Raw genomic sequence first — 12,730 nt, forward strand, 5'->3', positions numbered from 1 at the left:
AGGAAGAAGGGCTGGGTTTGTAGCTTAGTAGCAGAACACTTGCCTGGCATGTGCAAGGCCCTAGGTTTAATTCCCAGTACCTTAAGGAAAAAAAGTATCCTGCCTATGATAGGAGAAAATACTACTTTAGGTATGATTTGGTTCTTTTCTTTTTAAAGTTTTCTGTTTCAACAGAAAGGTTGTACTAAGTGAATTGGCTTTATGCTATTTTGATCTTTCTTGTGAACTAGGGTATATGAATACCAAATCCTGCCAGTGACAGATTGACCAATGTGGCCATGGCAAGGAGCCTGGGTTTTTAAGATTCTGGCTCACCTGCAGCTCTGTTAGTTCTGCTCCATGGGCTGCCTGCCTAGCTTGGTTCTTGCCCAGCTCCTCTATTTAATGCTCAGAAGTGGCAAGACAGCCTGTCTTGAAATGTGGCCTTCATTTCCTGAGGACAGTCACTGGTTTTTTTGCATCCAAAGGTAAAGCCAGACCAAACCTCAAGACACTAAGGGCGAAATTGGGTGACCTCTTAAGAGTTTGGCTCAGAGACACAGCAGCTCAGCTTTGGTGACCGTGCCACTCCAGGAGGTGCATGTCTGCCTCCTGACTGTGACCTCAGTACCTTCATCCCTCTGATTTTTATCTGCCTCTCCTGGGCACACAGGTATTTCATGAGACACTGTCTCTTAGTACAGGAGCACACAGGACATGCCACCACCCCCTTGTCCCACCATCATGGGCCCTCACATCTGTGACGATAGGCACACCAAGGTGTGCCATGTTGGTGATGATCTCACTGTCCTCTGGGGGGATCTGGGCATGTTGGATCAGCTTGTTCAGGTTCTCCTCTGTGATGCCTGTGGGCACAAGATGGCTATCAGCACACCCAGCCTCTGCCCACCATGACCCATTCCCTTCTCCTGAAGGCAGCAGAAACTGGTACCATAGCAACTCCACTCTAAGACAAAGGCAAAACAATACCCCTCTTCCATCTGAGTCACTCTGTCCTGAGTGATGACCTTCAGCAGCTGGCTCTGGTGGCTGGTGTTTCCATCTGCTTGCCTTTTTAGCAATGCCTACCCACTCTCACTGTGCATCAAAGTCAAACTGGACAAGGAGTCTTATTACCCATCTTCTGCACCATAGACACTGGGCAACTGTTGTGTTAAAAGTTAGTTCTTTGATACAAAGGCAGAAGTTACAAATGTGACAGAAGTTAAAAACACCCGTCAAGAAAAGCTCTAGCAAACTGTCACAAAGCCAGTCAGCTCTGCCCTTTCTGTAGCCCTGTCCTCCTCTTTATCATCCACACTCGTTCCTGAGAATTACAGGGGCTACTCAGCCACTGGTTGCAGCCGATCTGAGTATACTGCATCTGCCCAAACATGAACAGCCCCTAGAACCTACTTTCCTTCCTTTTCTGTCTCTTTCAAAACAAGCTTCTTCTGCTTTCTCTCAGCCTATCCCCTCTGTACACCTTGACCTTCTTACCATTCTTTAAAAAGATGTAGAGAAGAATGATGCGGATTTTGTCATAAGTGCTGACATTTGCATCCAGCAGGATGGGGACAATGGCTCTCATGGGGTCCTTGATCTTCTCCCCTTCTGCGTCTGTGCCCATTGCCAGGTCCTGCAGAAAATACACTTTTCTCTCTATTTCTGGTGATGATCTGCACGATGGTAGCCCTTTGGAGGTTCATGACACACAATGTCTGCGCTCTGCAGCCTGGTTAGGCCAAGTCGTTAATGGGGCTTCTCCTCCTACAGCATGCAGTGTCAGCATTAGTTTTATCAGCTCAGCTTTGGACAGCTTTGGTTAGCATATATCACAGCTTCTAGGTGTCTTCCCTAAATGAGAAGAAACCCCTGGGCCTGTCACTTCCTATGAGGTAAGTCTCCCCTGGGTGAGTGCACCTGAGGGGCCTGTGCCAGTTCCTAGGCCACAGGCAGCCCAAGGGAGCTCTGGCAGATCAAGGGAGTGTTGTTTTGCATGGTGGGATTCTTTCCCTTCCACTTCCCCTGACAAAGGACAAGGTTTTTAAGTTTTGATTACTCTAGGGTTTTAACTGCTGTTTTTTTATTTTTTCCGGAACCAGGGATTGAACTCAGGCCCTTGCGCCTGCCAGGGAAGCGCTTATTCTACTGAGCCATCTCTGTGGCCTTTTAACTGTTTTTATTTATTTATTTATTTATTTTTATTTATTTGTGTGTGTGTGTGTGTGTGTGGCCAGCTCAGCCCACCAGGGGGCGGGGCTGGCTGGCATGTGGTGCTGGGGGATTGAACCGCGGTCCCTGTGCTTTGCTTAGCTTGTTCTAGGTAGGTGCTTTAGACCACTGAGCCATCTCACCAGCCCCTTAACTGTTTTTAAATCTTCTTACCACTTTTCAAGGATGTGGGGGGAAAAAATGAGGGCCTGAAAGCCTGAAAACTCATACCCTGGGAGAAGAACGTGGAGAGAAGGGCTGACAAAACAACTGGGCACGAAGGGAATTGGAGGGAGCATAGTGCTCTGCCCCACTGTGTACCTGGGATCCTGGGGGCAGTATGCCGCTCTCCACAAGCCAAGGGCTACCTGGCTGAGTTCTCAGAGGACATGCCCCTTTTCCCCAGCTTCCTTGGTGGGTCTAGCAAGGCTGTCTGGAGGTTTCCTTTTTTTCTCTCAAGACCTCAGGAGTCCACACAAACAATGATCTCGAGAGACCCTGCTCTCCAGGCAGGGTCTGAAGAAGGCATGATGGCCCTGCCTCTCCCAGGTTCTCTCACCCCTCCTCCCAGCCCTGACTCTGCAGGCTCCTCTGCAAGTCTGGTTAAGTGCAGTGAGTTCAACAATGCTTTTGAGAAGTTTTAAGCTTCCAAAAATTAGTATCACACAGTATTTTACTGACCTAAGAACAATTCACTTTCTTGATAATCAAGCTCTTTTGGAAAGGACGCATGCTTGCAAACTCACCTGAGAAACAGGTGGCTTTTGCCCCTTATAAAACAGCCAACATCACAGATGGCTCTCAAAGATCTAAGCTACGCTATCTCACCGAACCCAGAGGATTTAAATCTTAAGCTTTACACTGAGAATTTGATTTAGCATTTGTTGTGAAAAGAGACTTCCAGCGGAGGCTTCACAATCTCTCTTCCATACAGGTGATGCACAGAGGCTGGGGGCAGCTCAGTGGCAGAGCATGTGCTCTGCATGTGAAACGCCCTGGGTTCCATCTCCAGCACCACAAAAAAGTTGACACGTAGTTCAGCAATGTCACACTTGAAGAAAGGAGGGTCAGGTTAAGGTACTCTACAATACCCATAAAAAATGTGTCAGTTCTGTGAGTTCCTTTTTGTAGATGAGAAAAATGAATACACACACACACACACACACACACACACACACACACACACATTTAATGACAGAGACAGAATTCCAATCCCAACTTCTCAACTTCCAAGCTGAATGTGGCCAATGAGGCTTGAGAATATTCTTGACCTACTACTGCCCTGCTTTTTCTCAGCTTCAATGTCTCCAAAGCCGGCCTGCTAACAGCAGGAGGGGAACACATCGAGAACATAAAATCCTGCCTGTCGATGTATGACTGGGAACTCCCTGTTTCTCTTCAGCCATTCCAGGGAAAACAGAGCCTTTAGAAAAGAGCCAGGCATGCAAAATCCAAATGGCACAGCACTCCAGATCAGTCCAGTCCGTACCATTGAGAGCAGAACCAGACCAGCTCCAGGGCTGAGACAACATGAGATCACAGGCTCTCCCATGTCTATTTCCTATGATTCTGCAGGATGTTCAAGGTCAGATATTAATACTCGGCTGCATGAAGGGGCACTGCAGAAGCCCTGCCATGCAAAAAGGGAAAGAAAAGGTCCTACCTGCTCCACTCGGCAAAGTTTGTCTACGGTGCCTTGGTAGTGCTTCATACAGTCCTCTGCAAGGTGCAGGTGGGTTGAATACTGGGGAAAAGTACGAGAGTGTTGGTGATCAAAGAACTAATCACTGGCCCAGCAGCATCAGCCGAACACCTACTACATCCAACACTCTGGTGGGGACTACTGGTGACTGGCCTCAGGACTGAAAATGTGTGTGAGTGAGTACACAAACACAAGGGAGAAAATGTTCCATGTCAGGAGAGAGGGTCACGGGTGTGCTGGTTTTACAAGATGTCTGCAGACTTTTTGATATACCTTCCTCCAGAAGAGGAAGCTTACTTTCCTTTTCCTCAAGTGGGTAGGGCTGTATTTAGCAACCAGCTCTTACACCAGGCAGAAGCCAGGGAATGAGATAGGTAAGGTCAGGACATCCCCCTGGCCCTCAAATTACTCAGTGGGCTACAGCCAAGTGGTGAAGACATCCAGGCACAGGGAAAGGCCTGGGTGGGAGGAGCTGGGTCTCCCATCCACAGCAGGGAGTGGGAAGAACAAAAGAAGAGGAAGATTAAGCAGGAAAGCAGAGGGATGGGAAAGAAGTTGTCTATCTTAGGCCTTTTCTTTCTTTTTTTTTGGTACCAGGGATTGAACTCAGGACCTTGTGTTTGTAGGCAGGTACTTTTGCTGCTGAGTTATCTCCCTGGCCAAGCCCTCTTCTTTCTAATAAAAATTTTAAGGTTTTTTTTGGCTCGGAATGCCCTCAGGGGTGGTTTGGCTGGCTGGCGTGTTGTGGGGATCGAACTACAGCAACCTGAGGCTGACAGCTTTGTGGAAGCAGCCACTTAAACAACTGAGCTAAGGCCAGGCCCCCTCTAATAAAAATTTTAAAGAGGACTAAAAATTTAGAGTAGTAGGGCTCCACAAGATCTTTCGGCAGTTGTGTACACATACCATTCAAATATATCATCCAGAATTTCCATACCTTGCTGAGCTCTTTCTGGTACTGAGGCATCTTCTTCAGCATCTGGGAGAGGTCCCGCATGGTGGTCTACGGAAAAGGAAAAACAAAGCAGAGGTGTAGCGCCACCTGCCTTGACCTAACACTCTTTGCAAGGCGCCACACAGGACGGCAGCCACGCTGGACTCCTCACGCTGCACTGCCTCAGAACTTGCTCTGGGGCTCTCAAGATGAAGCTCTTAACCACAAGATCAAGTGTGTTTAGATTTCCAGGCCTCTAGCTCAAAAACTTATTGATCTAACTGTCATGGTTGTCTTCCAGGTGGAGCATTAAGCCCTGAAGTCTAACAGGTTTATTCCACTGGATTAGGAGGTTGTTGAGAGTATAATTCTTACCAAAAAAAAATATTTTCTTCTACACCGCTTTTGGCATCAAGTGTGTACTTCTGCCCAGCAGAAAGGCTGCAGTTATACACAGATGGAAAACAGGGAGGTTAGAGAGGGCTGACAGCCACCCTTCCGACAGGCTAGTTAGTTCTGTTTATTTTCCGACTGTATGATTCACTTAATCCTGTCCATTTATCCAACAAAAATCTACTGCAGTACTAGTATACCCCAAGTACTATGAGGCACTAGAGATACAAGGACAAAAGAAAATTAAAACATTAAAAAATTTTCTGCTTCATATATCTTAACCCTTAGCACAGGTACCAAATAAGCCATAGCAACAGAGTGGAATGGATCTGGGGCTTTTAGAGCAAACTCAGTGGGAAGTGTGAGGGGGGTGTAAGTTGCACGTCACCAGTCTAGACAGAGGCCAGGTTTCCTGAGAAAACCATGAACAAGCAAAGAGCCCAAGTAAGGCCTGCGGTGAGAGTACTCTGGCTGGCCACAGTGAGGAGGTGAGTAGCCGGGACAAGGAGGGGATGGCAGAGAGGACTCAGTCTGATATCTCGGCTTGGGAGGAGCTGTTCACAGACAGAAGACACTGGACCGTGAAGTGATCCAGAAGAAACTAAAAGGTTTTTAAAGAAGGACGCAACCTGAGCAGAGGTGCTTTGCTAAGTCCACTCCCCTTGACTAAGCTGATAGGCAGTCAGGTTAAGGAGAGGCCTTAGTAAAACAAGGTGTAAATTCAAATTCCAATGCAAGCTAAAAGTCTCATGGCTTTCTGGCTTAAAATGACTCGTGAGCCAAGTGTGATGCTGTGTGCCTCTAATCCCAGCACTCCAGGCTGAGGCAGACGACTGTAAGTCCAAGGCACCCTGGTCAACTCAGTGAGACCCTACCTCAAAATAAAGAAAAGAAAGGAAAGGAAAGGAGAGGAAAGAAAAGAAAAAGTTGGATATGCAGCTCAATGCAAAAGCTCAGTTCAATCCCTGGTACTGGGGGTGGGGTGGGAGGACCATGATCACAAACAGCAAATATCAATCCTCCAAATAAAAATCAGCTTCCTATAAACATCCAAATATGGAACTTCCAGGAATCTTAAATGCACAAAGAAGGCAAATGACACTAAATGAAGACAGAAATATGATTTGAGCTTATTCTGAGGGGCATCTTCCTCAACCTAGAGTGACATCAGGCACAAATTTTCAGGCCCTTTGAATAGTAGAAATTGTTTACCTTCTCTCCGGTATTCATTCTCTTGCTGGAAGAAAAATCTTTCAGAGACCGGGTGACTTCCCTGGAAAATGGAAAAAGGCAGCTAAGTTTCACAGCTACACCAGTGGCTCTCTGTGGATTTCACAGCAGTCACACACTAGCTCTCCTTGGGCCTGTGTGGCATCCTGCTACAGAGGTATGTGTTTAAAGTGATTAAGTGAAGAGAGATTTGCTGTTTTTCCAACTAATATTCTAAACCAGTGGCTTCCAGATGAGGGCATGCCAGATGATTCTAGAGACAAAGAGAAAAAAATACTATAGTAGCTATTTGTGTTTCTTTTAACTCATTCTTTCAAATAAACAAACATACTGTTTTGGGGTGTTGGGATTGACTTTGTTTTTTATTTATTTTTTGCTTTTTTTGAGGGGATTAACTATGGCCCTTGTACATATTGAGCATATACTGCCTGCCACAAAGCTATATTCCTCCATAAAAAAATTTTTTTTAAAAAGCTATATTCCTAGGTCTAAAAGACACATAGCCTATGTTTTAAAAATGCCATCAGGTGTATATTGCAAAATACACATATTTACACATATTAGTGCAATAAGGCATATAATTAAGTCATGAATACATTTAATCAGTAGTAATGTGGGTCAGTACTTTTAAAGGTTGAGTGATCAAAGATATTTGCAGATCATTTCTTTAAACAACTACCCAAGAATGTACTGATTTTTCCTTGTGAATTTCCTAAGAACATGAGGAACTCTATGCAGCAGAATGTCTTTCTGAAAAAATGGAACTGTTATCTGCATCCCAATGGGGTTATAACAATGTTTAAATTTTAGAAACATAGTATAGCATTTCCAGAGAGAGGTACAATTTAGGAGGTAGAAACTGCAGGCAGGGGCAGGCAGAGGAAGACCACCCCCAGCCCCGGCAGAGGCAGTACCTCTGAACCTTTCAAAGCAGTGGACTGGCTTTCAATTCTTGTTTGCTACAGGAGGATCTAAGATGGCCCCAGAGCTTAATGTGTTTGGAAGGTGATTGGACTGTGCTGTGGGAGGCCGGGTCTGAAGGAGCAGACAGTCACTGGAGGCAGTGTCACTGGAAGGGTGTACTTCAACCTCCAGCTCTGCCTTTCCTTCTCTGCTTCCTGTCCACCGAGCCCCACTGCCAAGCTGGCCAGCTGTCGATGGACTAAAATATGAGCTGAAATAAACTTCGCTCCCTTAATTGTTGGCATCAGGCATTTTGTCGCAGCAAGGAGGGAAGTAACCAAGATGATGTTTAGAAAACACTCTTCTGGGAGTGCTACAGATGCTTCCCAACAATTCTAAAAGCACCTAATCCAGAATGGATTTCCTAATTTTTTTTTTTTTTGTACCAGGAATTAAAACTCATGACCTTGTGCTTCCCAGGCAGGTACTGTGACACTGAGGTATATCCCTACCCCAGATTTACTAATTTTGTAAGGAGGGTGTAGCTCAAACTCAGAAAGGAATGTGTCATTCCTTTATTCTTTTTTGTAACTTATTCTTTTATTATTTAAGCCATCTTTTATAGAATATACATTACTAGATCTGACATAACCAAATTTACCAATATTTTATTCTAAAGTGGTTTTTTTTTGTGGTACCAGGGATTGAATTCAGGACACTGCGCTTGCCAGGCAAGCGCTTATTCTACTGCGCTATCTCCCTGGCACCCTCTTTTTTTCTTGTGTCATTCTTGGGAACATGCTGGTGGCTTGGCCACGGCAAGAAATTGACTCCTGGGCTGAGGAGATAGCTCAGCAGTCTAAGTGAGTCTTACTGGGACACTTCCGCAATGTGCTTGTGGCGCAGCGCTATCCACAGGTCATCGTCCTCGTCCAGGAGCACTTCCTTCACCCGCGCCTCTCCGATGCCGCTGGTCTCATACCTAGGGAGAAGATGAGCAGGAGGACCCACCAGCCACACATTCATGAGACCCTCTCTGGTTTATAATGACAGCAGCCTGGTATCAGCTGGGGCAGTTCAAACCTCAGGAGACTCTGCTCTCTACTCCAAGCCAACAACTTGGTTAATGCTTGAGAGTGGGCTGACCTGGGGGGCCCCACTCCCTAATCCGAATGCCTTATCCAGGGTATGAAGTTGGGTTATACGTGGCTGGAGTTACATGGAGGGGAAAGGCAAGGCACCCATTTGTCCCTCTTTAGGAAAGTTAGGACATCAAGAGTTGGACCCCAAATGTGTGGTGACAATATAACTTGCAACAGCTCCCTAGAGCAGGCCTGCAGCATAGTGCTTACATGTGAAATCAGTAACTATGGGAGGAAGCAGAACTGAGAGGGGGAGGAGCTGAGTCATTCATAGTTCCCAAACCTTTAGTTGGAAACCACTTCTTTATCACCAATATTACAGTATAAATAACACTAAAGCTGGAGAATTTGTTTCCGTAAAAATAAAATTTTTAGATATTGAGTTGGCTTCTCTGTTTTGTTTTGAGACAAGGTCTCACTATGTAGTTCAGACTAGCTTTGAGCCTACTATGTACCCCAGGCTGGCCTTGAACTCTTGGCGATCCTCCTGCCTCAACCTACTGAGTACTGGGATTACAGGTGTGCACCACCACATCCAGCTTAGACACTTGAGTTTTTTAATTAAATTGTGAGCTTTAAATTTTGAGTAAAATAAATACACTCAATACATGTAATCAACCTAATAACCTACCCAAGCAGGCTAGGAACTGGGGGTGAGGTTACATAGGCTGTGACCCAAATAAAGTTCCTGTCCTGTCCTCCCTGGCATGGTGCAGGAGTTCCTTCCTAGAAATAGCATTTGGATTTGGGGAACCCACAGCAAAGCCTACTGGTATATTTGACAGATTGTATCAAAGTATCTGCTTTTTGTAGTATTAAAAAAATGCTCACATTCTTAAAGGCATTCTCAGTTTATCCGCAAAGCAGCATATACTCTGGAGTCTCTTAACACTACTTAGGGGCCAGGGAGATGGCTCAGTGGAATAGCGCTTCTCTGGCAAGTGCAAGGGCCTGAGTTCAATCCCCGGTTCTGCCAAAAACCAACCAACCAACCAACCAAACAAACAAACACTACTTACTTGTAAACATCATTTTCAATAGGCAGCAGATCATAACTCATAGCCTGAAAAGTCAGTTCGTGAAGCACAGGAGAACTAGGATCAAAGCCACGGTCCAGGATCAGGAGCTGGGAGCGCGCCTTGTCTGGGCCCTGCGGAGTAACAGGGAGATGCTTCAAGAGCCACTCTACCCAATCAGCCACTCCAACAAATAAAGCCCCTCGCGGGCCTGCCCCTTAGCTCAGCTCTTTAAGTGCCTGCTTCAAGACAAGAGCACCAATATATCCCATGTGAAAGTCCACTGCTTCTGTTACCTAATGAGGCCCTCTGAAGTGGAGCTGAGACTGGCTGGGGACCAACAGGACCTTCCATAAGACAGAACTGCCCAGGTTCAGCTACAAAGGATATGACCAACTGTCTGTGGTGAGGGGGCCAGGGGTTCCCAAGACCTAGGACTCTTAATTCTCAATGCAAGGTAGCGATTGAATAACTATCTTTTTTCTTCTTTATCCTCTGCTCTCTTGGGTATGTGTATTGTGGGGGCGTTGCTGGGGATTTAACCCAGGGCCTCACACATGCTAAGCCTGTGTTCTACCAGTAAGCTGTGTCCCAGCCCCCAGCTTTGCGTGTTGACTGGAGTGGTGGTTCCACAAATCTATGTCTATGTTAAAACTTCACAAAACTGCATGTACACAAGGTTTGTGCAAAGATCAATGAAATCTGAATGAGGTCTGGCAATCATGCCAATGGAAATAGTCAACTGTCTTTGCTATTGTACACTGGGGGTTTCCCTGGCTAAGAGATGTTCAGTGCTGAAACTGGAACGGTCCTAGCAAACAGCATCAGATTATTCCCCTTGCTGCTCTGAACACACCTGGCTCGTGCTGCCTGAGGGCTCTGGACAGTGCTCAGGAAAAGCAGCCTCACACAGGCCCTATGAGTGGCAGACATATGTTTCCCATGGGCTGTTTTGATCTCAACCTGTACTTACCTCCCCCATTGTTGGGTCATCAGCTTTATAGGCATCAAGCTTGTCCTGGATTAGCTGAGCCAGCAGGGCATTGTCCTTGTATTCCCTGGCAAAGGAGGAGTGACAGTGAGGCACGTGCACCCAGAAGATGCACTGACTGTCCTGGGAATATGCAGGGGGTGCCGGCAGGGCTAGAGGACACAAGCATTGTCTGTATGATTTGTTTTACAGCAAAATATATTCATATGTCACTTGTATACTTAAAAAAGAAGAGGGCTGGTGAGATAGCTCAGCAGACTAAGTGCCTGCTTAGGAAAGCACAGGAATCAGGGTTTGATCCCCAGCATATGAGGCGCTGGCTCTACCCCCAGGTTTGCTGAGCCAGCCACCAAGACCCAGCATGGTGGTGCACATCTGTAATCCCAGCACTGGGAAGGTGAAAACAGAAGGATCGCTACAAGTCCTAGCTGCATAGTGAGACCCTGTACCGAACGTACAAAAGAAGAAGAGAAGAGAGGAGAAGAGAAGAGAAGAGAAGAGAAGAGAAGAGAAGAGAAGAGAAGAGAAGAGAAGAGACGAGACGAGACTTAACTCAGTGCCTGAACGAAAATAATTGATTTTCTTAATTCTTCTTCTTTAAACACTATCCAAATTGAAGCAGAAGTAGTCTTTCCAGGCAGCTTTAGATAAACAGCCATACTTCAAAATATGGCCCTTGCCACTTATCTTCCCATGATCAGGATGTCTGAGTCTGACTTGTATGATTCTCACTTCCACTGATTCTAATTCCCTTAGGTCTTGCTTTGTTTGGCTGGTGAGTGACATTTCTGCCACAACACCAGACCCAAAGAAATGAGGGCCTGTGACCCTCTCCCCTTGGCTGAGTCTGATAGCGCCTTCTGGGCTCCACCTGGTTTTGCAGTGGTGCAAGGCTGCTGCCCAACCTCTCGACAGTCAGGGCTCCAAGCTAGCCTAAGATCCCCCTGTTCCATGTGGAGATGGCAAGGCCCATTTGTGAATCTCCTCCAGGCTCTTGTCACTGAGTAGCAACAATGGGGGCAAGCCAGTGTCAAGGCAGCCATGAGCAGAGCTCTTCCGAGGCCCCAGTGCCATCAGGCAATGAGGACAGGTGCAGCACAAAATCCCCAGAACCACTGGGCTCTGGGTCCTTGGCAGCCAGCCCCCACCCAGCCCATGGTGCTTGCAGTGCCCAGGGAGCAAGGTCAGCCACTCTGCTCCTCTGGGGTGATTCTTGCTTCTCATCTTGCCTCTTGCTCCCCGTCCTGCCTCCTAGAGGCACTATCTTCAATGCCCCAGATGTTTCCCAGCAAAACCATGGAGACTAGAATCCTAAGCCTGACATTCAGGCCTCCAGAAGCGGCTGCATCTAGCCCTGGACTACTGATCCTTGTCAAACTTATTCTTTGCGTTTGAAGCTCCAAGCTTTTGTGTATAGCAGTGCCCTCATCAGCCTCCTCATCTGTCTATTGAATCAGAACCTGTCTTTGAGTCCCAGCTCAGACATCACCTCAAGCTTGAAGCTCTTCTTCACCCTCTGCCTACCCCTGGGGCCTGGAAGCAGCTGTATAGCCTATATCTCAGATGTGCACACCCTCTACACGTTAATATACATCTGCCCCAACCCTACCAGATCTGGGCCTTCTGAGGACATGACCGCAGCTTTATATCTCTCCCTTCCCCAAGCACTCAGCACACAGTACAGCAGTGAGCAGTACCTAAATGACTGGGGGAGGACCGTGCCCTCTGGGCATTATCCTCTCTACATCGTATCTTACTTTCAGAAGCCTCTGCAAAGACAGTACTTGTTTTTAAAGGTTAGACAGTGTTATGCTTTGTGCGTATTTGTCCCCCCACAGCCTCATGCAGTCACTGAGGCACAGTTCTACAGTTTGTGATTAATTTATGATCCAAGGCTGGGATTATGGGTCTGAGTACTGTGAGGATTATGGGTGTGAGTGCTATACCCAGCCTGGGGCAGATAGCCTGAAATAACCGAGAGACAGAATTGAAAAACTAGGAAATCTGGGTTCTAGTAACATAGAGGTTTAATTATATTCTTTTCTGAGTATTTTACTATATTTCATCATAAAAAATGAAGATTGGAAGGTGTGTGTGTGTGTGTGTGTGTGTGTGTGTGTGTGTGTGTGTGGCCAGCTCAGCCCAACAGGGGGCAGGGCTGGCTGGCATGTGGTGCTGGGGGATTGAACCGCGGTCCCTGTGCTTTGCTAAGCTTGTTCTAAGTAG

At 46.6% G+C, this 12,730-nt stretch overlaps 1 protein-coding gene across 3 annotated transcripts in view; it reads right to left on the minus strand.

The window, feature by feature from the left end:
• The window catches only part of Stxbp1 (syntaxin binding protein 1), a 61,649-nt gene that overhangs the window by 12,468 nt on the left and 36,451 nt on the right, over window positions 1-12,730 (minus strand). For 2 of the 3 annotated variants that reach the window (XM_004641549.2, XM_004641548.2), the window contains exons 8-15: window positions 10,487-10,571; window positions 9,517-9,647; window positions 8,230-8,337; window positions 6,435-6,495; window positions 4,833-4,898; window positions 3,857-3,937; window positions 1,480-1,618; window positions 736-845 (exon numbers count right to left, since the gene is read on the minus strand). In XM_004641549.2, coding sequence (XP_004641606.1) covers window positions 736-845; window positions 1,480-1,618; window positions 3,857-3,937; window positions 4,833-4,898; window positions 6,435-6,495; window positions 8,230-8,337; window positions 9,517-9,647; window positions 10,487-10,571 — 781 coding nt within the window. The remainder of the gene's footprint in view (window positions 1-735; window positions 846-1,479; window positions 1,619-3,856; window positions 3,938-4,832; window positions 4,899-6,434; window positions 6,496-8,229; window positions 8,338-9,516; window positions 9,648-10,486; window positions 10,572-12,730) is intronic. The other variant, XM_023701624.1, reaches the window with a different exon arrangement.

This window comes from Octodon degus, unplaced genomic scaffold (assembly GCF_000260255.1).
Source record: "Octodon degus isolate 3935 unplaced genomic scaffold, OctDeg1.0 scaffold00138, whole genome shotgun sequence".
Lineage (NCBI taxonomy): Eukaryota > Metazoa > Chordata > Mammalia > Rodentia > Octodontidae > Octodon > Octodon degus.